Raw genomic sequence first — 26,219 nt, forward strand, 5'->3', positions numbered from 1 at the left:
CTTCTCACTCATCTTTATCACTTGATCTCTTTCTCTGTCTCTCTCTTTTGCTCTCTCTTTTCCTCTGCCACTTTCTGGTTTCTATTTCCCTCTTTCTCTCTGTTGCTCTGCCTCTCTTTCAGTCTATCTCTATCTCTCACTCTGCTCTCTCCCTTTGGACTGGAACTCGACGTGTAAAAGCAGGTGTAAGGTTAAAAATTCGGAGTAACAATCCAGATGAAGAAATCAGACGTGGCATTTGAGACCAGCAAATAATGTAAGGGGTGTCTGTTCACCTACAGTGCAGCAGAGAATGAACTTGCTGTTGAATTGAAATGGCTTTTGATTTGATCTCACCAACATCCTTCCAAAGTTAAAAGAAGTTCAATGTGTAAAATTTTAAAAACACAATAACTGAGCCTATAATATTTGTTCTTGAGGTATGAAAGTCATGGCAATGTTTTAGGGGTATTTGACTGGCCTTTTCTGAAAGTAAAATTGAACATAACACGTCTTCTTTTCAGATGTGGATGAATGTCTGCTGGACAATGGCGGCTGCTCCCAGCGATGTGCAAACATAGTGGGCAGTTACTTCTGTGGTTGTCACCCAGGGTACACCCTGCGTCTCGGAAGCAGAACATCATGCACAGGTTTGACATATTACATTTTATCCCAGAGAAACTCACACCAAATATTTTCCTTTTTAAAAAGCAAAGCTTGAGATTCTATGATGACATATTCTCATTGAGATGTAAAGAATGGGAACTAGGGAAGGTTATTCAGCCCTGTAAATCTGTTCCAATAGTCAGTGTAATCCTCTAGCTCACTGCTATAAACCAACTGTCTCCCCCATACCCCATGATGACTTTTGTGTCTCATAATCTTTCCACTTCTTTCTTAAATATATCCCCATCATCTGACAGAAAATTCCACCCTCTGATTGAAGATATTTCACTTCGTCTCACTCCTGAATATCTTGCCCATATCCTGATACTGTGACCCCTGGTTCTGGGCATGCCCACTTCAGTAAACCTTTTCTCTGTTGTAGTCTGACAGAAGTGTGTCGACTTTGATGAAATTGTGACGTTTGTCAATTTCTACACTTTGACCTTGTTACATTTCCAAGCTGTTGGAATAACTCTACAGGTCATGTTGAGCACTAGACAGTCAGTAATCATAACCAGGTCCATACTCCTCTTCCACCTTCCCTCCACCTCTGATTGTTTATTTATCTACTCTTTTCAGATGTCAACGAGTGTGCGGATCCGGCGCTGAATCAGTGTGACAGCAATGCTCAGTGTCTGAACTTGATGGGTTCCTACCACTGTGAGTGCAAATCCTATTACAGAGGGAACGGGACACACTGTGAAGGTGAGTAACAAAATAGGAACCTCAGCCTCCTTGCCCATGATATATCAGATGTCATTCATGACGATTGATTAGGGTTGCATTTCTCCTTGATGTTGAACAGAAAGGCTGGTCTATTTAAATGTTTATGATCGTCGTGTGAATGAAGTGTAAAGCGGCAGGATATAGGAAAGGACAAAAAGAACCCTGAAAAAAATTCATGCTTATTCAGTGATTCATGTTGTCTTTCTTTGGTTTCAGGTTGCTTTTGCCCACCAGAAATTATCCCAGGAACTGTGGATCTCCAGGCTCTTTCAAGGAATCCCTGTCCCTGTGTATCTGGTTTCATCGTGTCCAATAATTTCCAAAGCTACTACCAGAATAGTGCAGACATGTACTGGTTCTTCAACCTGGTCCAGGTGTCTAACTCCACTCACCTGTACACAGGTAACACTCTGTTTCCAAAGATAAAGCAACAGTCATTACAGGTGCACCATCCAGTGGCCGGAAAGCAGATGCCGGATAGGAAAGAGAGAGCTAGCTCTCAAATCCAGATGTGGATTGACTGTTTTCTGAGTTGTAATCACTTGTGCTCCAACCTTATCCACCTATTACAGGACCTTGGCTTTAGTCACTGGATGCCAGTCCGTCATCAAATGGTTGCTGCAGTACGCACAATCTTTAGGGTTCCAGGAAACTTTGTTCCATTGCCTAGTTTTCACCTATTTGAGTGGGCAAACATAAGAGTCACTGGGAGAAACTCTGATTATTCTTCCAGAAATACTCACAAGAATGCCTATTAGATTCATCTTTAAATCGTGAATCATTTAAAGAAGCCTATCCAAAATTTACCGATAACATGATGGTGGCATACCGTAGGTGACAGGTCCATCAGGCTTGCACTGATCCAGCTGGTTTACCAGAGGTGGTGACTTCTTGGAAATATATCAAATTGTCCCATGTCCAGGAAATGGTGCAGCTCCTCTCAGAGTTCTCAACAGTGAGAATTTGAAATTATGCATATCTCTGTGACTGACAACATCATATCCTCTTTCCCCTTTGATTGCATCCCTGAATGGAAAAAAAAGATTCTAGCAAGAAGTTGTAGCATTGTTTGCTAAAAGACAAGCTGCCAGAGGAATTCAGAGCTCCGGCAGCATCTGTGGAGGGAATTGAAATTTGACATATCAGGTCAAGATCCTTCACCTCAATAGAAATAGTAGAGGGGGAGATAGCCAGTATATCAAGGTGGGGGGACAGGGGGGCAAGGCCTGTCAAGTGATAGATGGATCCAGGTGTAGAGGCATCAATTGGCAGATGGAGACCAGTGATGGAGGCAAAGTGGAAATAGTGACAGTGGCTGGGATGTGACCGGTGGTGTCTCCATTGTAACAGTTCTTTGTTGCTCCCTAGTGACATAAGGATGCTTTCATTACCATGCAAACAATGCAATACATTTTGGGGTGTTGCTTTATTTGTAATATAGGAAAGAAACACTCCAATTGCACAAAGGCAGTGTGTAGGCCTCCGTTAGTCTCGTGAGACCATGGATTTGCACCTTGGAAAGTTTCCAGGGTGCAGGCCTGGGCAGGGTTGTGTGGGAGACCGGCAGTTGCCCAAGCTGCAAGTCTCCCCTCTCCACGCCACCGATGTTGTCCAAGGGAAGGGCATTAGACCCATACAGCTTGGCACTGGTGTCGTCGCAGAGCAATGTGTGGTTAAGTCCCTTGCTCAAGGACACACACACAGCCTCAGCCAAGGCTCGAACTAGCAACCTTCAGATCACTAGACGAACGCCTTAACTACTTGGCCACGTGCCAACAGTATTGTGATAGTGTCCAGGTAATCTGATTGCTGGGAGATTATTATTGCTGATGTTTAATATCTGTCATGGAAGAGAACCTGTCATCATTCCGTTCTCCACCAATTTATTAACAGTACAATATCCTGTCGGTACTGCATGAAATTCCAAGCCTGGAATTGTCCTCAAGACTCTGAAGGTGCACCCCTACAGAGTAAAGGGATATGTTAGCACTGAGTATGTCTGAAGCTGTGTGTGAAATGTTGAGAATAGTATTACAAATAACCAGGGAACATGTTTTACCTTCAGGAATCCAATTCAGGGTGGATTTGTTGACTGTGACATCCCAGGAAGATCACATCTCCTTTGGCTGTGGAATGAATCCTGATCAAGACGTACGAATCACTTTGACTGAGAAACACTTGGACATCAGAACATTTCGTGTCCCCAACTGCACGAGCATGTGGGTCCATTTCCATTCTGGTCCACACACACCAAGCACAAAGTTCAACATTTATTATGAAATGGGTGAGTACTGCCTGCTTTCAATACTTCCTATTTATATTATCATCATAAGTCCTCACAGTTATGAATTATGCCTTCTCTAGTTAAAACAAAATGCTTCACTCCCAGTGCTTTTCCAATAAATCTCTTCTACAGTGTTTCAGAAGTCAGGAATTTTAAATGCAGATGCAGACACTGGGATGTCTGTTCCTAGATTCTCTTTTAGATGTTGCTTTCTTCCAGTTCATTCTTCTCTTCACACATATTTGTTCCTTTGTTTAACCATTTCAGCATAAATTCCCATCTCTGTGCTTGTCAGTATTCAGTTTTATGCTCCCTTCACACCTAAATTGGTGTACTTTTCATCTGGGTCATTAATTGGTATCTAAAATATTGTCTCAACCATGGAAATCCCAATTCTCAACCATCCCCTAAGGAGTCAAACATTCATTGTTGCTTTCTGTAGCTTATGCATGTCCTTTAATTTCTGGATCTGAGAACAGTCCATCATGTCACATTTCATCTAATATCTTTCAAACCTTGCATCTCAGGAGGATTAAACATTTTGGAAAATAAAGTAATTGAACTGAAGAAACATACAAATTGTTCTCCTACAACAGGTATTCACAACCTTTTTTACGCCATGGACCCTTACCATTAACCCTGAAACCCAAATTGGGAAACCCCGTCCTACAGGTTCACCAAATGAACTTCTTTTTCTCCATTCCAAATTAGAAATGGTGGAGCTTTTGTAATATCAAAAAGGAGACACTGGTTGCTAGGGGAAAAAAATGATCACTTGACAATGTTTTGTTATTAACTGTATCCTTCTCAGGCCCATCTTTGTCTCTTTCAATGCAGTGATTGTGTGAGCAGGTGCTTACTGTATTGATGTTGTAGGGTTTGTTTCAAAGCAGACAGCAAATTCTTGCTCGGCCTCATTGTGGGTCCCTTCAGCAAGGGCAGTAACACTACAGCCCATATTTCCCATTCATACACTGCTGATGAGGAAAGTGCACATTGGACTCAAACCTCACCACCATTTATTCTAACGTTCTTGAAGATGGAATTTTTTGTTGAAAGTTACTTTCTGTCATAGTCTACATTGATGAAGGGGGTAGTGTTAAGGAAAAGCAACTGAAATCTATACTAGAGTTAAGAGCACAGGCACTTGAAAATATCTATAAGACTTTTAGACATAGGAGCAGATTAGGCCATTGAGTCTGTCCCGACATTTAATTATGGCTGATAATTTTTCAACCCTACTTTCCTGCCTTTTCTCTACATATAACCCTTGTGCCTTTACCAATCTATAAAGCAATCAATCTTAAATATACCCAATGACTTGATCTCCCCAGCACTCTGAGACAATGAAGTTTACAGATACCCCATCTTCTGAATTTTAACGGGATGCCCCTTTATTCTAAGGCTGTGCCCTCATGACCTAGATTCTCATACCAATGGAAACATCCTCTCCAAGTCCACTCTATCCACCCTATCATTATTCGGTAGGTTTCACCTCCCCACCCTAACCCCCATCCTTCTGAATTCCACACGTGTACAGACTCCAAGACATCGAACACACCTCATAAATTCCTAGAATTATTCTTGTGTATAACTATTTGCACAAACTGAAGGTACCCAGGAACAGCATTCGCTGACTCAAACTAAGCAACTGAGAGAATTTAGTACTGAAGTGAATAGAAGTTATAGAAATTTCTTCACTCAGAAGGTGGTGAAACTTTGGAATTTCTGATCCAGGGGTCTGGGAGGGTTCCATTATAGAATTCATTGCAACAAAGAAGTTCTGGATATTAGAAGAATTGAGTGATGTTGGGATAGTGTACAAAAGTGTAAAACGTCAGCCATATTTTGACAAATAGCAGTGCAGCTTGAAGGACTGAATAGCCTATACCAGCTCCTACGTTTTACTTCCTTATGATTCTTTCTTTTCCCTAAGATCATCTTGACTATAGGTTTAGATATTCACTAACAGCTGCAGCATGCTGATAGAATGACAAATTAAAACTGGGGAAAAAAAATATTTCTCTGGAAGACAGTCAATTTACCAAGGAGTCAATGTGAGACTCCTTGAAGGAACTGGAGGATAAGTTCATTTAAATAGCACTCCCAGATAGAAATTGCAATGTACAGGAGAGAACACAGCTCTCTAACCACAATCTTCAGTGAACCTCCCTACTGAGAACCCAACATGGGTGAATCAAACCTTTCTTTCAATGAGAATGAGTGGCAGCATTCTCTTATGAAAAGTATGCAGGCCAAGTTTTAAAATGTACATAAAGAGGCTTTAAAAAGCAATACTTCACATAGAGGGCTCGCTCAGATATAGTAACATGATAAACTTGAATCCACAAAGGAATCCTCTTTTACTCTATGAATACAAATTAAACGAAGCGTGCATTGGAAATGTGTCATGCTTTAAGGAATGCTATTTCAAACAAAAAGCTGGGAAGGGTGGTTGCCTGTGTTGCTAAGACTTCAGTGCAGTTCTTTGTGCAGCAATAGAAAAATGTAAAATAGCGTACTTTGTTAGGCATTCATAAATGCAAAATTAATGCTCAGTGTATACTAAAGCTACCTGAGGAAGGAAGAAGAATTTTGATTTCTGGAAAAGAAGATTTAGTAAGAGAACAGTAGCAAGACGAACACTACCTCATTATTCCTTCTTTATGGCACTATTTATTTATTTTGTAATTTATAGTAATTTTACGTCCTTACATAAGAAAAATCACATCTCCTTGGAAGAAAGAGAGCTCAGGGCAAGCATGTTCAGAGTTCTCTGATACTCTCAAACGCTGAGCAGGAGACAGGCTTCAAATAAAATGGCAAAAATTAAAGGCATGGAATTAACTATCAAGTTGGTGGGGTTAGTTAAATAATTTAAAAGGCAAAATTTTCAGTGAGAAAGTGAACCACATTCTCAGACATTGATTGAGCAAGGAAACCTGTTTCCCGAATGTTGGATGAGGGAAAGAACCATATTCCCAGAATGTTGCATATTAATACGGGAGTGTACTGGGGAGATGAATCTTCATCGATTCATTGAGATACGGCACAGAGGACACCCTTCTGGCCCTTGGAGCCATGGCACCCACCAATTCCCCAATCTAATCACGGGACAATTTACAATGACCAATTGATTTACCAACCAGTACATCTTTGGACTGTGGGAGGAAGCCAGAGCACCTGGAGGACACCCACACGGTCGCGGGAAGAACGTACATTCTCCTTTCAGGCAGTGACAGGAATTGAACCTGGGTCGCCTGCACTGTAATGCGTTGTGCTAACCACTACACTACCGTGCTGCCCCTAAATGTCAATTACCCAGAACTGAGATGATCATTATTTTTGTGTTCTGTTTATCCTTCATTCACAAGGGAACAATAAGCAACGTTGCTTTAAAATTACAATTATGTTTAAATATTAGTTAATTAGCACGCTCGGTATAAACATTGCTTCCAAAACAGTTGGTGTGTTTGTTGAGTAGATGGTTTGTTGCTCTGGAATAGGATCAGTGGGGCAGATTTCACAGCATCAGTGCTCTCAGACTAACATTTCAGGGGTAGTAGTGTAATCTTTTCTGCTTTTATGTTAAAGAAATATAGTGACAGCAGTCACTCACTCAAGCCAGGTCCTCAGTCCCAGAAGCAAGCTGCCTTCGGGTTGATAAAAGGTTGGCTTTCTATAAGTGCATCTCCAACTGGATGCCAATGCAAATGTATTGTGTATCTAATGAAATGTGCATTCTCAAATCTCTCACTGGATTATAGACTCCTTCCTTTGTAAAATCAGAGCCAGTCTGGTGTAGATGTTCTATTTAACCAATAGGACACACAGCAGAGGTCAGCATTGATACTGGGGAATTGTGTCTAATGTAGGGGGAGAGAATCATGCAGTTGTTCCATGAGACTCGAGCAACAGTGGTTCTAAAATGTGGAGCTGCTGTGATGGAAGCCTTGCAGACTGCTTTGACTTTGCTCATTTTGCATGATTGTCCAATCTCTATTTAGATTCTTATTACACTCCTCTGCACCTTCAATTTCATTGGTCAATGGAAGAATGAAGGTTGAGGGGTGACTGAAACATTTACCCTGAAGCCAAGTATATTAAAAGTATATTTAAAGTATATTTACCATGTATTGGTCAGTATGTCTGTAACGGGGAGGGAAGCCTCTTTTTATATCCAAAATGGAATGAACATCCGATCCATCCCTTTACTGATATCACTGTGTCATTCCTGACCTTTGCAGAGTGGTATCCCTGCCGGAGAGTGGATTGTGATGTAACTGCAAGCTGCGGCTCAGATAAATCAGGATATCCGGTGTGTATCTGCGTGCCAGGCTGGAGTGAATCAGAGACCGGATGTTATGGTAAGTCTGACATAGAATGGATTTCTTCATTAACAGGAATCATGTATCTAAGATTCAGAGTAAATGGGCGTCCCCTTTACATTTGAGATGAGGAGAATTTTCTTCAGCCAGAGGGTGATGAACCTGTGAAATTTGTTGCCACTGGGGGTGGTGGAAGCCAAATAATTAGGTAGATTTAAAGTATGGGTTTGAGATTGGTAAAGGAATTAAGGGTTACAGGGAGAAGGGAGGAAAATGGGTTTGTGAAAATCACTTGGTCATGATAGAATGGAGGAGTAGGCTTGATGGGCTGAATGGCCTAATTCTGCTCCTATGTCTTAAGGTGATCAGTCCCTACAACAAAAGGGGAGACTCAGGGTTCTTTCTCCAGCCACCTAATTCACTCCAGTGAATCTTTTATATACCTTCATTGTTAGAAGCAAAAGAAACATTCAATTTATCACATGCAGTGAAAGCCTGCCTCCTTGTTTATTCCAATCAAGTTACCTACTCGTGCTGTTCCCTGGTTAATTAATAGGGTGTAGTGATACATTAATCATGATCAATACTTATTCTAATAAAGAAATAGGACCAGGCTATTCAGCCCCTTCATGATGCCATCATACATTTTGCTGCATGGAGGCATAATTTGGTTACTTGCTGAGGAGCTGTGAACAGAGTTGAGTATTGTACCATGACCCCCACTTCTAACTGTCTGAGAGTCGGAAGGTCATTTCAGAAACAGCTGAACGTGGTTGTGAAGGGCACTGTCCAGAGCTGCTTGAGGTCCCACTTTCCAACACTTGCGGAGGACCTCCTTGCAACCTGCTCCAGCTGCTTCTTCAATGACCTTCCATCTGTCACAAGGTCAGAAGTGGGAATATCTACACAATCTTTCGTTCTATTCACAATTTCTCAGCAAACAGCCAGACTTTGCCTACATGCAGCTAGACCAGGGCAACACTTAGGTATGGGATGATAATACACGAGTAACATTTGCACTACAACAGACAAAGGTATGGTGATCTCCACTGTTGGATTAGAGTCTAAATTATAGGGGGAAAGTGTTGTACTTAAGTACCTGATTAGTCTGAAGGTATAGCTGCTTTGACTGGTCATATTCATGAAGAAACCCATAAGATTCATCAAACCAGTGGGTGGGATTTCTTTAATAGGATCAAATCAAAGCAAATTAGCTGAGGTTACTTGAAATTGCAAGATATAATATTTGTTCTGGTATGTTTTATTATCATTTACATCTTAATTATTTGTTTAAGGATGACCAATAAAAAAACATGAGTGTCCATACCCATAAGAATAATTCCGATGGTTATGATGCAATTGTGTTGATGTTTTCAGAATTCAGGGTTAATTGTTCATTAAGTTTTATAAGCAATGCTGGTACTGCAGGTTCTTCTGCCTCAGATGTAATGATTTTTATTATGTGAATTAGAATCAAAGTGTTGGGGAAGGGGGATTACATTAGATTAGAGTCTAAATTGCAGTTTAACTTTATAATGCTTGCTTATGTTTTTAATATAATTGCCTGTTTATAATACTGTTACGATACGGCAACAATGAATATAGAATTGAGATAGGTTTTTATAAACAAATAAAACATTTATTAAACACTGCTCAATAAAAAACCGAAAGTAAACAAACGACTAACTTAACCGGAAGTTAACTGCTATACGGCAACTCGAACAGTTCTTAAAGCGATAAATGCGAACACAGTCCTTAAAAGTGATAAATGCAAAAGTCCAAATGATTTACACAGTCAATTAGGAGACTTTCCTGAAGTAACGAATTCCTCAACGATGTGACGTTATTGCTGATCCCAGCCGAAATATGCCTTGCCCAAAGGATTTACGACGAAGGAAATAAAACGGCTTAAAGGCACTGACCTTTCCTTGGCAAAACCCTGCTCCAATCCTTTCTGCTCTTTTAGCAGGGACTATCTCGGATGCAGGTGACTTATTCCTTCCAAATGAGGATCAAATAAGGTCGAACCTGTTTCTCCGCCGACAACACCAACTTTTCTCGATCCCTCGGGTTTTCCATACTTCAATAAATTCTTCACTCTCCAACTGGACTGCAAGGGCAGGAATCAAAACTGGCAGTGGTTTTAAAATCTGCCGGCACAACTTACAATAGAAAGTAAAACTCCACTTTAAAACAAAACTGAGTCATGAGATGAACACGCAGCATAACGGAGTCACTGACGAATTAACCCACAAACTGACCTGTGTCACAGCAAGGCTTTCTCCTTTTATACCTGTTGAAACAGGCCATCACATGACCTCTCACCGGCAGGAAAATTACATCTCTCCACCATCACAAAACCATGACAGACAGACATACTTTATTGATCCCGAGGGAAATTGGGTTTAGTTACAGTCACACCAACCAAGAATAGTGTAGAAATATAGCAATATAAAACCATGAATAATTAAATAATAATAAGTTAATCATGCCAAGTGGAAATAAGTCCAGGACCAGCCTATTGGCTCAGGGTGTCTGACACTCTGAGGGAGGAGTTGTAAAGTTTGATGGCCACAAGCAGGAATGACTTCCTATGATGCTCAGTGCTGCATCTCGGTGGAATGAGTTTCTGGCTGAATGTACTCCTGTGCCTAACCAGTACATTATGGAGTGGATGGGAGACATTGTCCAAGCTGGCATGCAACTTGGACAGCATCCTCTTTTCAGACACCACCGTCAGAGAGTCCAGTTCCACCCCCACAACATCACTGGCCTTACGAACGAGTTTGTTGATTCTGTTGGTGTCTGCTACCCTCAGCCTGCTGCCCCAGCACACAACAGCAAACATGATAGCACTGGCCACCACAGACTCATAGAACATCCTCATCATCGTCCGGCAGATGTTAAAGGACCTCAGTCTCCTCAGGAAGTAGAGATGGCTCTGACCCTACTTGTAGACAGCCTCAGTGTTCTTTGACCAGTCCAGTTTATTGTCAATTCGTATCCCCAGGTATTTGTAATCCTCCGCTATGTCCACACTGACCCCTTGGATGGAAACAAGGGTCACCAGTGCCTTAGCCCTCCTCAGGTCCACCACCAGCTCCTTAGTCTTTTTCATATTAAGCTGCAGATGATTCTGCTCGCACTATGTGACAAAGTTTCCCACTGTAGCCCTGTACTCAGCCTCATCTCCCTTGCTGATGCATCCAACAATGGCCCAGTCATCAGAAAACTTCTGAAGATGGCAAGACTCTGTGCAGTAGTTGAGGTCCGAGGTATAGATGGTGAAGAGAAAGGGAGACAGGATAATCCTCTGTGGAGCCCCAGTGCTGCTGACTACTCTTTCTGACACACAATGTTGCAAGCACATGTACTGTGGTCTGCCAGTCAGGTAATCAATAATCCATGACACCAGGAAACATCCACCTGCATCACTGTCATCACTACATCATGCCCAGCAGAGACTCAATTACATCATGGTCATGTGACAGTCACAAGATACCCACGTGGTATATAACACCTCCCTCCAAAAAAATTTTTTGATCTGTCAAGAGCAAAATTTTAACAATTAACTATTTACAAAAAAAACAAATGTACAAAATTTACAACCTACACAGTATACATAGTATTATCATACAGCACCTACAAATTACTATGCAGTAGGAGTGTTACAAAGGTTAAAATATCACTCCATAAAAAAAATTACATTGTACATTCAACATCTAGATAGACAATCAGCCATCACATTTTCCTTGCCTTTAATATGAGTTATCAACATATTGTACTATTATAACATCAAACTTTTGTTGCTAAATTGGAGTTTGATTTATTTCCTTAACCATTTTCTTTAACCAAGCCCGAACCTACAACATAACTAAGGTAAGTCACAGTGGCATGCCCAAATTCACTTTTAGCTAAGTTAATATTTAAGTTAGCTTTTGAAAGCCTTTCAAATAGTTTCTCCACTGCAGTAATATGTTCTTCCCAAGTATCATTTCTTGTAACTAAATTGTCAATATAAGCATCTGTATCTTTCAACCCCTGAATCACAGAGTTAATCATCCACTGGAAAGTACTTGGGGCATTCTTCATCCCAAATGGAAGAACATTATATTCATATAACCCAGATGGAGTTACAAATGCAGAAATCTCTCTACCTCTATCCGTCAATGGAACACACCAATACCCTTTCAATAAATCAATCTTTGTAAGGAACTTTGCTTTTCCAACTTTATTTACACAATCATCTACTCTAGCAATTGGATAGGCATCTGTTTTCGTTACAGCATACACCTTCTTGTAGTCCATACAAAACCAAATACTACCGTCTGACTTAGGCACCATAACACAAGGTGAACTCGAATTCGAATTAGAAGGTCTAATAATATTATTCTCTAACATATACTTAATTTCTTTCTCAGCAAGTTCACATTTTTCCATGTTCATCCTGTATGGACGTTGTTTTATGGGTTTGGCATCTCCAACATCTACATCATGTGAAGCTACTGTGGTTTTTCTAGGAACGTCTAGAAATAAATCTCTATATTTAAAAATTAATTACTTCATCTGCTGCTTCTGCTCTGACTGTAAATGAGCTAATTTCGCATCAATATTTTCCAGAATGGTTGAGTTTGTTAATCTGACAGAAACAATGTTGGATTTAGAATGAGTTTCAGATGAATCATCCATTATGTTCCTAGTAAGATCAGACTCATTATTATTGACCACAACAGTCATAGTAGCAGACTGTTACTCATAATATGATTTTATCATATTTATATGACAAAGTTGTGTTGCCTTTCTACGATCTGGAGTTTTTATCACATAATCCACCTCATTAATTTTAGACATAATTTCATAAGGACCATGAAAGTTAGCTTGTAAAGGATTTGTTTGCACTGGGAAAAGAACCAGCACCTTATCTCCAGGCTTAAATGTCCACATCCTAGCTTCCTTATCATACCAGGTTTTTATTTTCTCCTGAGCCAATTTAAAATTTTCCCTGGCTAAACTACAAGCTTTATGTAATCTGTCTTTAAATTTTAAAACATAATCCAACAAATTAGTGTGTACCTCTTTATTTAATCCATTGTTCTTTTAATAAAGCCAAAGGTCCTCTAACTCCATGCCCAAATACAAGTTCAAATGGACTAAAACCTAATGAATCCTGTACCAACTCCCTTACTGCAAATAGAAGTAAGTATATACCCTCATCCCAATCATTTTCATTTTCTACACAATACACCTTAATCATAGTCTTGAGGGTAGAATGAAACCTCTCCAATGCTCCTTGCGATTCTGGATGGTATGCAAACAAGGTAATCTGCTTAGCTCCTAGTTTATAAACTATCTGTTGAAACAATCCAGACATAAAATTACTACCTTGATCAGATTGTATTTCCTTAGGCAACCCAAAATAAGTAAAGAATTTTATAAGTGCCTTTGTTACAGTTTTAGCCATTATATTCCTAAGTGGTACTGCCTCTGAAAACCTAGACGCAGTGCACATAATAGTCAACAAGTATTGACGGCCAGTTTTTGCTTTTGGTAATGGGCCTACACAATCTATAATAATTTTGGAAAACGGTTCACCGAATGCTGGAATAGGTTGTAGTGGGGCCACTGAAGTAGCTTGATTAGGTTTACCCACAATTTGGCAAGTATGACACATTCTGCAAAACGTCGCCATATCTTTTCTCAAACCAGGCCAGTAAAAATGTTTAAAAATCTTGTCCACAGTTTTCCTTACCCCTTGATGTCCACCCAAGGGCACACTATGGGCTAAATTTAAAACCTCATTTCAATAAACTTTAGGAACAACTACCTGATGAACAACCTTCCAATCATCACTTGCAGGAATTGTAGGCGATCTCCACTTCCTCATCAATACTCCTTTCTCAAAATAATATCCTACTGGCACCTTTTCAATTTCACTATCTAGAAGAGCTTGTTCTTTTAATTTGATAATCTCAGGGTTTCTACTCTGCTCTGCTATCATCTCTTTCTGAGACAGAGACAAATCTTCATAAGCAGACTTACTCCAAGAATCTTAATCAAACAATGAAGGTAAGAAAGTTTCTGACACATCCTCAAAATTCGAATTGAATAGTCATGGGTAACAACTTCATTCTGCACATCAAGCTTTTTAGTCATAGCTCGAGTTACAACACAGGAGGAATCTGTGTTAGAATCCATCAGTGGTTCCTCTGATTTTATTGTCAAGTGCACTTCAGGAAAAACTTGTCCACCTGCCAAGTCATTGCCTAACAATCAAGAAATATCATTCACGGGTAAGCTAGGTTGTAGTCCTACTTTAACAAGTCCTGTAACTAACCCTGACCTTAAATTTGCTCTATGCAATTTACTCTAGGCATAAGGGCACTCCCAACACCTCGTATATAATTTACCTCACCAGTATCAGACTCATCATTAAACTTTAACACACTGTCTAATATCAGTGATTGAGAACCTCCAGTATTCCTAAGGATTTTTATTGGCACCAGAGTGGATCCCTCTTTCAAGGATACAAATCCTTCAGTTATAAAATGATCATATCCCTTCTTAACTTGGTCAGACTCTAACAAAGCTTTATTTGTGTTCATCGAACCCTGTAGATTTACAGGTGTTTCAGTATGTTGCACACAAGCATCTGGAACTGCTTCCTTCTCCTTTTTCAATCAGAAACAGTTTGCTATTACATGACCAGGTTTCTTACAATAATTACAAATGGGACCAAACTGTCTTTCCTTCACAGGTTTTCCTTCCTCTTTACCTTTCTCACTAACTTCTGATTTAATTTCTGGCTTACCTTGATTCTCTGTGTTATTTTTCCTTTTAAAAGTTCTGCCCTGAGGAAATCTATTCTTGTGGATTAAAGCATACACATCGGCTAATTTAGCAGAGTCCTTCAATGTAGCAGTGTCCCTCTCATTTAAGTATGTCCTTACTTCAACAGGGATGCTCCTTTTAAATTCTTCCATTAAAATCAGCTCTTTCAATTTATTATAGTCCCCATTTACATTTTTAGAGGAAACCCATCTCTCAAAACACACAGTCTTATCATAGGCAAATTCCACATAAGTTTTTTCCACGGATTTCTTCAAATTTCTGAATCTTTCTCTATATGCTTCCAGAACCAGCTCATACGCATTTAATACATGCCGCTTCACAATATCATAATTAAGTGCTTGCTCAGCAGTTAAAGCTGTATAAACTTGTGCCTTGCCTTTAATTACACTTTGTAACGGCACTGACCATTTCTCTTTCGGCCACTCTGAAATCAGAGCAACTGTTTCAAAATGTTGAAAATATTTCTCTACTTCTGTTTCATTAAATGGAGGAACCAATTTAATTTCCTGACTAATAACAAACGTTTTTCTTGGACCAGAGGACTAATTCTCAGACCTTAATTCTGCCATCACAAGTTTAAATTCCCTCTTTTTATTTTCAGCTTCTAACCGACTTAATTCCAAGTTAGCTTCCAATTGCTTCTGTTTTAACTCAGCTTCTATTCTAAGCTTTTCTAACGCTACCTGTTCCAGGTGTAACTGGATCGCTGCTTTACTCACAGGGAACTTATCTAAAACCACTTCATCAAAAACACCCGAATCTATATAGTGTTCCATGATTTTCCTCTGAATTACAGGCTTTGTTGTAACCTTCAAAATACCTTTAAGTTCCAACCTGCTAGCAATCTCAGATACATCACTCTTTTTCGCCTTCGCTAATAACTCCGGGTACAGCGATGCCAGGAAGTCATCAATATTCATTGTTGCCAAATACCACTCACAAACCAATCAAACAAAAGAATCAAGTATTTCTTTTACCAAAACACTAATCAATAATTAAACAAGCATTTAAACTCAAAAATGGATTCAGATCGCACGAGACCCCAATTGTTACGATACAGCAACAATGAATATAGAATTGAGACAGGTTTTTATAAACAAATAAAACATTTATTAAACACTGCTCAATAAAAAAATAAAAGTAAACAAACGACTAACTTAACCGGAAGTTAACTACTATACGGCAACTCAAACAGTTCTTAAAGCAATAAATGCGAACATGGTTCTTAAATTGATAAATGCGAATACAGTCCTTAAAAGTGATAAATGCAAAAGTCCAAATGATTTACACAGTCAATTAGGAGACTTTCCTGAAGTAACAAATTCCTCAACGATGTGACGTTATTGCTGATCCCAGCCAAAATATGCCTTGCCCGAAGGATTTACAACAAAGGAAATAAAACGGCTTAAAGGCACTGACCTTTCCTTGGCAAAACCCTGCTCCAATCCTTTCTGCTCTTTTAGCAGGGGCTATCTCAGATGCAGGTGACTAATTCCTTCCAAATGGGGATCAAATAAGGTCGAACCTGTTTCTCCGCCGACAACACCAACTTTTCTCGATCCCTCGGGTTTTCCATACTTCAATAAATTCTTCACTCTCCAACTGGACTGCAAGGGCAGGAATCAAAACTGGCAGTGGTCTTAAAATCTGCCGGCACAACTTACAATAGAAAGTAAAACTCCACTTTAAAACAAAACTGAGTCATGAGACGAACACGCAGCATAACGGAGTCACTGACGAATTAAACCACAAACTGACCTGCGTCACCACAGGGCTTTCTCCTTTTATACCTGTTGAAACAGGCCATCACATGACCTCTCACTGGTGGGAAAATTACATCTCTCCACCATCACAAGACCATTACATCATGCCCAGCAGAGGTTCAATTACATCATAGTCATGTGACAGTCACAAGATACCCACGTGGTATGTAACAATACTTAGTGAAGTATCATACTGAATTCTACCATCTTCAGATCCACTAACCACCAAGATAAGACCTATGTTACACATGTGTTTGTCTTATTTCATATAACTGGTCACCACACTCTTTATGAGAAAATAAAATCAAATTACATAGTACTACAGTAGGTGCCAGTAGGCCATCAGAAGCTCTAGATACCGGAAGGAGGCAGTGAATAGAAAACACTCAATTCTGGGGGTAAGTTTTGTTTATAAGAAAACAAAATGTACAAAATATTTACATGAGTAAGAACAATTCAAAATTCCAACATTCTGTTTAGGTTCCAAATCTCAGATATCAACAAAAAAGAATCTCATGTTTAATTTGAATCAGTGATATTCATTAGAATAACCTTTATTACTCCAATTTCTCTAACTAATTAGATTTAGTGTTATTCCCTGTTTAAAGGTTTACAGACTAACATTTCCTTTTTATTTATCCCTATTAGTTAGAAAAGTAATTGAATTCCCATTCTTAAGTATTGTGATTAACGTCAGTTTCAGTTCAAGTCAGTATATCTACAAACTGAAATTTGTATATCTATACTGCTTAACTCCTTTCATGATAATTCTGCAACATCATTCAATAACTTAACAAAGTCTTTGCAAAAGTAATCAGTTCTTGCAGAAAATCAGATTCAGATCCTTTGAATGAAAATAAACTTTCACATCCAACCGTATTACATCCTCTGTGTTGTTAAACATTTCATTCCCACACTGGTTCTTTGATCTTGGGTGGCTCGCCATGAGAGGAGACATGTTAGAGGTATACAAGATATTGAGAGGAATAGATAGAGTGGACAGCTGGTGCCTCTTCCCCAGGGCACCACTGCTCAGTGCAAGAGGACATGGCTTTAAGGTAAGAGGTGGGAAGTTCAAGGGGGATATTAGAGGAAGGTTTTTTACTCAGAGAGCGGTTGGTGCGTGGAATGCACTGCCTGAGTCAGTGGTGGAGGCAGATACACTAGTGAAGTTTAAGAGACTACTAGACAGGTATATGGAGGAATTTAAGGTGGGGGATTATATGGGAGGCAGGGTTTAAGGGTCGGCACAACATTGTGGGCTGAAGGGCCTGTACTGTTCTGTACTATTCTATGCTCTACGTTTTATTTCTTGTTTCATTGGATGAAATAGTTGATCATCCACAGAAAGCTGATTCACACACTTATACAAAATAACGTGATACAACAGGATTACTATCTGTAAGTTTTTATGTACACTCTATTTTCTATTTCGAAATAACTCAATGTCACATTGTCGTTTCCAAACATTTCTCAGTTACAACACTACTGAACATATTTCACACACAAATTTATACACTTGAAACAATAAAAGTTTTAACTCACCAAATCCCTTGGTGTGATCTAACAGAACTACTTCCTGATTACACAGCAGAGAGCCTGGACACTCATCTCTGCTGATGTTGTCTTGTTACAGCTGTAGCTTCAATAGATCTTTTATCGCTATCGTCTCTCCTCCAGGGTTTCACCCTGACGTTTTCAGTTAAGTAGGGTAGAGATGCTCACTACTAATTACACTTTTAACATTTTTATATCTTTAGTTTCTAATAGTTTTCTGAGTTTCTCTCACTTTCCTGCGCTGCATCAGCCACACTTTGTTCTCACATAGTTTTTTTTCCAAGTTCTCTTTTTTAATTCGGTAAACCTCGTTTTCATCCCTCAACAGGTGGACTTTCTAACATTCCATCTTTGGGTTTAATTAACCTGGGTTACACCTAGCTATCTACTTTGGTCATGCAGTGACATTTGCCATTGTCAAGTGTCCCACTATCAACATCTTGGGGTCACCATTGACTGGCAACTCAATACTACTGGTCACAGAGATAGCATGATTGCAAGAGTAGGTCAGATGTTAGGACAACCTGATATCCAGAGCCTTTCCACCAGCTAGAAGCCACAGGTCTGGAGTATGATGGATTTGGAGCAGTAATTAGCCTGATTGGATTGATCCTACTTACGGTGAACAGCAATTTTCCACATTGCTGGGTGTTGTAACTTGCTTCTTATTAGGCTGGGTCTGTGTGCAGTCAGATTAGAACCTGTAACTATCTGGTTTAATGAAGGGTGTTGCCACCAAGCAAAAGCTGACATTTGGGAGTCCTAGAAAATCTTTCTGAAGCTCAGTAAGGTCTCATACGAGAGAAACCATCTACTCACCTGTTTATCTTTCTTTCTGCCTTCTTGTCCAGACATTAGGAACATGGTGCAGACTGTAACCACCAATATCATTGGACCCAACATCACACTGATGTGGGTGGTCAATCCGCTTCCAGGAATGGTGATCCTCAACTATCGAATCATTGCCAATTGCACAAACCAGACCGGTGGGGTCCAGCAGATTCAGAGCTCCCGGCCTGCAGACACGACCACTTTAGTTTTAACAGGTAGGGTGTTCCAGATTCTGTCTCATCCTTCCTTCCATAAATCTGCTACAGGAACCGAGCCTGGGAAACTTGCAAATGGAGTGTTCAGCTGATGAATCTGCCAAGTCAGGTATACTTTCCAGATTGCTGCCATAATGTAAAAAGCTGTAGTGGAATTTGGGGTTTTGTTGTGATGGTGTGGTGTGTTGGGGTATTTAGCAACAAAGGAAATGAGTGTGGTATGGTGGTATAGAGATAGAGTGAGGTAGATGAAGGGTTAGGTTGGTGTGTAGTGCAGAAGTTGATAGGTTCATGATAACTAAGGTCATCAAAGGTTATGGGGAGAAGGCTGGAGAACCTGGTTAAGAGAGATAATAAAATCGCCATGATGGAATAACAGAGCAGACTCAATGGGCTGAATGGTCTAATTCTGCTACTATATCTTATGTTGTAGTGGGAGGATGGAGTAGGGTATGTTTAAAGAGTGTGCGATGTGGGAGGGAACACAACAGACCACCAATGGAATGGATATCAACAAAATCTATAAATGATAAAGTCAGAACTAAATAGAGAAAATACAGGTCAGGCAGCATTTAGACACAGAGTTGACATTTCAGGTTGGAGAACCTTCGGCAGGCACAAGAAGCTGCAGATGTTAGGATCTGGAGTGAGAAACAAAATGCTGGAGGACCTCAGCTTGTCATGCAACATCCATGCAGGTAGTGAGGGACTCCGGTTTGGAGGATGTTTGTAGCCTGGCCTCGAAGATGGGACTAAACCCTGTTGCAAGTGAAGCAGGGTAAAGCAGGGATTCCCAGTCCCAGTGACGGGTCACTTACCTCAGTGACTCACACTGAGAGTTGGAGGATCTCGACCCACAATGTCAGTCGTCTATTTCCCATCACAGAGGCCACCTCGGATGCTGAGTTCCTCCAGCAGTTTGTGACTTGGCTGATGGGGTGTTGAATTTGTGGTTCGTTACGATGCACTGCCACAATCTACTTGATGAATTTTCAGAGAAGGTCAGAGGTCTTCATGGAAATTGTTCTGCAATGTATTTTACACCTTGCTTAGTTAACTTCTGTGAATTGAATCTCAGGACTGGGCTCCCTGTACATGTGCACCACTGTCATCCAGGTGAACACCTCCTCAGATGGTCTGGTGACCTCTCGACCTTTTACCTTCGACATCCGCTCCGGTGAGCCTTGCAGTTCTCTCTCACAATTGTGATGTTCAGCACAATGTCTGGGTGTAATTCGTAGTAGTTTTTTTATTACCACATTTAATGAGATCCATTGAAAATCCTTTGTTTGTTTGCATGCCATCCAATCAAATCATTGTATACATAAGTGCAAAGGGAGAATAAACACAATGCCGAATATAGTGTTACAGTACAGAGATTAAAGTGCAGTGATGGTCGACAAATAAAATGTAAGGGTTATGACAAGTTAATATGCGAGATCAAGACCTCACAGTTCGCGATTATTATTACAGTGGGATATAACTGTCCTTGTGCCTGATGGAGTGTATACTTAATCATATGTCTGAGGGGGAGGGGGGAGAAGAGAGAATCACTGGTGTGGGAGGGGATTTTGATTATGTTGGTTGCTTTCTCAAGGCAGTGGAAAGTGTAGACATAGTCCATGCGAGGCTGGTTTGCTTTATGGACTAGGCTATGTTCACAAGTCTGCAATTTCTTGCAGTCTTCAGCAGAGAAATTCCCATGCCAAGCTGTGGGCATCTGGACAGCTGTGCCCTCTCAAATTCAAATTGGCATTTGTAGACAACTTGGTTGAAGACAGAGTTGGGTGTAGAAGATGACAAAAAATATGTTTGTATAGTAAATGATAAAAATGTCTCTAAGTTATCTTGCTGGAAGTTTGACAGGGTGATCACTGAAATCTACTTTGAGCATCCACTTCAGATTCAGATTCAGTTTATTTTCATTTAGAAACCACAAATGCAATGCAGTTAAAAAATGAGACAACGTTCCTCCAGAATGATATCACAAAAATACATGACAAAACAAACTACACCAGAAAATCCACATAATGTTTGTCAATCCCCAATCCGAAGTCCGGAGCGGCTGCTGCATATTAATATCGCGCTACCATCTTACATCTGGAAGAGGGAATTATACAACTTAGAGAGTGACCAGCTCTCATTATGACAGCCAGAATTAGCTTAAGGGAAACTGAACTATAAGTCATACATATAGCACAGAAATAGGTCACCAAGGCCATGGTGGATATCACTAATTTACATTGATTATGCAATAACTCACAAGTTACACAGCAACATAGAAGCAGGAATTGGTCATTTGGCCCTCAAGGCTTGCAATTCAATATGATCATAGCTGATCTGCCCCAAGCCTTGTGCCAGTTCCTCACCATCCACAATTCACTCAGTCCTTCAAAAACGTATCTACTTCAATTTCTAATGGTCTAGCCTCCACAACTTTCTGGAATATTGAAGTTTAGAGATCCAGTATCCTCCACAAGAAGACTAGAAATCCTGTCCTTATTCTCCCCATCTTCCCATCTACCTCTCTGATTCTAGCACTCACCTACACACCAGAGTCAACTCCCAGTGGCCAATTAACCTTTCAACATGCATGTGTTTGGGGAAAATCTACAGTCACAGAGAGGATGTGCATAATCCACATAGACAGACTTTAAGATCAGAATTGAAACCAAATCCTTGCAACTGTCAGGGAGCAGCACTACTAGCTGTGTCATTGTGTCCGGCCTGATTGCTTAAGTAGAGCCCTTTCTGATTTATTTTGTGAGGTAGAAAACAAAAATGATGAAGGTATGCTCTTCATAGTATGAGGTACTTCCTTGTGACTGACCTGCCTTGGGTGAATTCCAAAGCTCAGAACCAGTGTTGACAGACTGGTGAAGGGATTGCCTTCTAAATCCAATTTTAATTCTCTGCATCACATAGGATAACGGATGGGCAATCATACTCCATGAAATTAACATCCAGATGCTGCGACATAAATTTTCATAATCCCTTTGGTCAAGCAGATCTTATTCAGTAATACAAAAGAACAGATCGAAAAAATGTTCATCCATTCTTGAATTTCTTTCATATTTTTAAAAAGTGATAAAAATGTGATCTGCCTCAAATCCTCTCATCACCTGCATCCTCTCAGAGAAGCACTAGCTGATTCATTCCCTGAGTAACATGTTTCTTGGAACACTTCAGGGGATATTATTTACACTTCACAAGAATGACCATTGTTGAGCACAACCTGGACAATATAATCATCTTATTGTGGCACCCAAGTGGGCAATTGTAAGTAAACTGATGGCTCACTTATCTTTCACCCTTAACCCCACCCCAAACACCCACCCTCCCAGAGGCCCATGCCTGAGCTAACAAGGTTGCAGACATATTAGTGTGACCCCCTAATGTTTAATGCCACACCACCATCCCATTCTCAATCTCTGTCAGAATCCAGAACATGCCCCGTTTCCCCACCCATCTACTTAAGGTGATCAGTTCCAATCCAAACGCACATTGGACAATCCATCATGGATGGCCTCCCATTTTTCACCCGTGTCACCTATCCCAAGCACTGTCACTGACATTTTCCAGTGCTCATTCCCTCTTCCACTGATCCCATTCCTCCTCATGGTTTATAGTCACCTCACTGTGTTCATTCCACTGAATATCCCACATTATGAACCACGACTGACAACGAATATTGAGCAGTGCATTTTAAAACTCAAAAGTATACAGCTGAAGTTCTCCATAGAGGTTCAGTGACCTTTCTGATGGTCCTGTTGTGACTCTTGTCATGTCTTTCATTCAGCGACATCAATTGGGACACGTGACTTTATGTTCATAACTCTTCTACCATTTTAGAAATGATCCTGGAGCCTTTACGTTTAATCTCCATCTCGGCCACTGATGCTGTTATTTCATGGAGTTCCCGTAGGAGTGTAAGTAGTCTGAGAGCCTGCCGACTCAACTATTACAGTACTGGGGCTCCCCATATGATTCATACCATCAATGCCAGCTCAGTCAGTACAGAGACACTGATCACAGGTAAGAACTAAATTAAATCAGGTACAATCCCTTGTACCTTCGTGTTTACCTACCTAAGATTCTATAAAATTCATGGAAACGTTAAAATAATATACATACTTTTCACTACTTAATTCGATCACAAAGAGTCCTGTAGTGAATTGTTTTTAGTTAAAGTAAGAAGCTAACTTGTGTAGAGCAAGCACCCAAGTACAACATGACAGTGACTCAAAAATTATAGTCATAATGATATTGGTATTATATCTTATATGTATATATATATATATAGAATGTATTCTATATAATTCTATGTTACATATATATGTGTGTGTGGGGGGGGGGGCAGTAGTATCTATATGGTTACAGTGATCTGGGTTTCAGGTTTAATTTTGTCTGTCTAGCAAGTTGAACTGCCCTGCTCACCTTTGAAAGATGGTTGTAGGATCTGAAAGAATGGGTGAGGTTTCAGTTTAAAACTATATCCAAGAAATGGCATCTCAAGTGCTGTCACTCAATGCAGGTGCTGAAGTATCAGGCTGGTATCATTCGTACGGCCAGATTTGGGAATAGCTTCTTTCCAGCTGTGATAAGACTGCCGAACAGATCCTGACCCAGATCTGGGCCGTACCTTCCAAATATCCGGACCTGACTTGCACTACCGTACTTTCCCTTTTCTATTTTCTAATTATGATTTATAATTTAAATTTTTTATTATATTTATTTCGATTTGTACTTCAGGGAGCGCGAAGCGCAGAAACAAATATCACTGTGATGATTGTACGCTCTAGTATCAATTGTTCGGTGACAGTAAAGTAAAGCTCGTGTGCTTAGATCTCTGCAGCAAGACTTAATTTCTGACACAGAGGCAGAAGTTCTTCTGTGGCCCCTCCTAAACTTACCTTCACTGGTGAGTTCCCAAGTTATTCAACACCTAGATCATCTGTCAGATCATGAGGGAGGTGAGACAGTTCAGACCCTGATGCTAAGGTGCCAGGAATGAAAGAGCATTGCAAAAGGAGGAATGCATTCCAGCTCCAAATCAGCTTCAGATCTTGTCTAAGGCACATAGGTGTGTAAAGCACATCTTAAGTTCCCAGCAATGTTGACAGGCTTGCCATATAATAATGCTCAAGTTGCAAGGCTTCTTTAGTTTTAATAAATGTAATTTGCCCAAACATGAATGGTTTATTGTTCACTATGTATCAATCTTTTGGAACCAGTCATGTTACATTGTAGAAATAACTTTAGAAGAGGCAAGAATACCATTAAGCTGATTCATTTCTAAGAAAGATAATACACATTCCAATGGCTGCAGCTGAAAAAGAATTTCCTCCTCCTTGCTCCCAGGATGGGAGTGCCCCTCCTGAACTTACCTTCACTGCTGAGTTCCAAAATTATTCAACAGCTGCATCTATTTGCCTTGTCCCAATTTAATTTTAGCCTCTTAGAAGCCATAGCAAGGTACTTGATTTCAAAATTCTGTGACAGTTATGAGTTTGACTTGAATGTAGACTCTGTCAAAGCGAGAGTATGAGAAATGATGGGCAGCAAAGATAACGAAGAATCCAAAAATCTATTCTCGATGGACATGTGGACTAGTAGAGTTATCAGATGACAGGTGTGGCAGAACAGAGGCTTAAAAAAAAGATTTCCTGACATCATCTTCACCAAGGAAAAGAATGCCAGTGGAATCCCAGCAAAGAAGTAGTTCAAATAACGGATCATCTAAACCAGCTTTTCTCAACCTTTTTACCCTGGAAGAACCTTTGAAATAATTTTCATGTCTCAGGGAACCCTTGCATAAAAATTGTAATATCTACAGCTCATAGTATGTTATGTGATTAGTAAGCCGTAGATATAATAATCCAAAAATTATTGTCAATGCTCTTTTGAGTAGAGAATGAAATTTAGCCAATCTTTCTTGAAATAAAACAGGTATTATGCTTAGCTTACGTTTCTTGAAATTAATCTCCTTCTTTCCCTTTCATAAATTTTAAAAGCTCATCAGGAAAACATAACAAATTTCTGTTAATTAATGGCATAAACCAAAATGGGATTTAATTTTTCTAAAAGTAGGCTCAGTAGATTTAATTTAAATAAAGGTTGTAAATTGATTTTAATTAATGCTATTTACAACATGAAAATTTATTGACAATGCTGAATAATAAAGTTAGTAAAAATCAAGTGAGTAAAGTGAATAAAAATACAACCTAAGGCACAATTTTATATAAAACTTTAAAACATGTTTTCTTACTAAATTACATGATCAGGCTCAAGTATAGGCTAAGCATATGAAACTTGTGCTTGTTTTTTTGCTGCACAAATACTCAATTCTGGGTTGAACTTGAGATAAGCGCACACATATAAACATTGATGCTTATTAAACAAGAAAACGTTTGTTCACACATGTAAGAAGTTGAAAACTACAGCAAAAATGTTCATTGCTTTCCTATGAATGGCAGGTTACACTTCTTTCACAGAAATCCAGAACTTGTCCAGGGGCAGGTCAGTGAATCCCGTTTTGAGTGCATGATCAGACTGCAACTCACGAAGTTCTTTCTCTTCTCTCAAAGTCAAGTTCTCAGGCTGAGCAGAAGATTCAGAGAAAAGGTCCCTCGCCCAGTCATACACTTGTGCTGAAAGGGAGGAAAAATGCTGTTCAATTTTGGGCAAGTTCATTCAATGCACCTTAATTTTATGACTGCCACTTCCTGTGATAGTTTAGCAGCTTCAGCTAACTCCTTCACCATTTCCTCATGATGTATATGCCCTCCTGATGAGGTCACATAATCTCTCCATGCCCAAAGTTGGGTGAGTCCATTCAGTGCTCAGAAAACACACTTCAGGCTCCTCATCAGCCTACCGTCCTCCCCTCCGTGCAATGCAGCACTCATCAATCACCAATTACCTGCAGCCTCCCAAAACTCATGTTAGAAACTGAGAACGGACTCAGCCAAATCAATACAGTCCTACTGCACACTGCTGAGACCTCTAACGAGATTGCTAA

General features: G+C 39.9%; 1 protein-coding gene across 1 annotated transcript in view; it reads left to right on the forward strand.

Annotated features, from left to right (window-relative positions):
• Positions 1-26,219, forward strand: part of LOC140734027 (uncharacterized) — a 184,067-nt gene that overhangs the window by 82,917 nt on the left and 74,931 nt on the right. Inside the window, exons 30-37 of the mRNA XM_073057607.1 lie at positions 504-629; positions 1,225-1,350; positions 1,588-1,773; positions 3,437-3,655; positions 7,903-8,022; positions 19,004-19,198; positions 20,277-20,375; positions 23,051-23,233. Of these exons, the coding sequence (XP_072913708.1) occupies positions 504-629; positions 1,225-1,350; positions 1,588-1,773; positions 3,437-3,655; positions 7,903-8,022; positions 19,004-19,198; positions 20,277-20,375; positions 23,051-23,233 (1,254 nt within the window). The remainder of the gene's footprint in view (positions 1-503; positions 630-1,224; positions 1,351-1,587; positions 1,774-3,436; positions 3,656-7,902; positions 8,023-19,003; positions 19,199-20,276; positions 20,376-23,050; positions 23,234-26,219) is intronic.

Source organism: Hemitrygon akajei, chromosome 10, assembly GCF_048418815.1.
Source record: "Hemitrygon akajei chromosome 10, sHemAka1.3, whole genome shotgun sequence".
Classification (NCBI taxonomy): Eukaryota; Metazoa; Chordata; class Chondrichthyes; order Myliobatiformes; family Dasyatidae; genus Hemitrygon; species Hemitrygon akajei.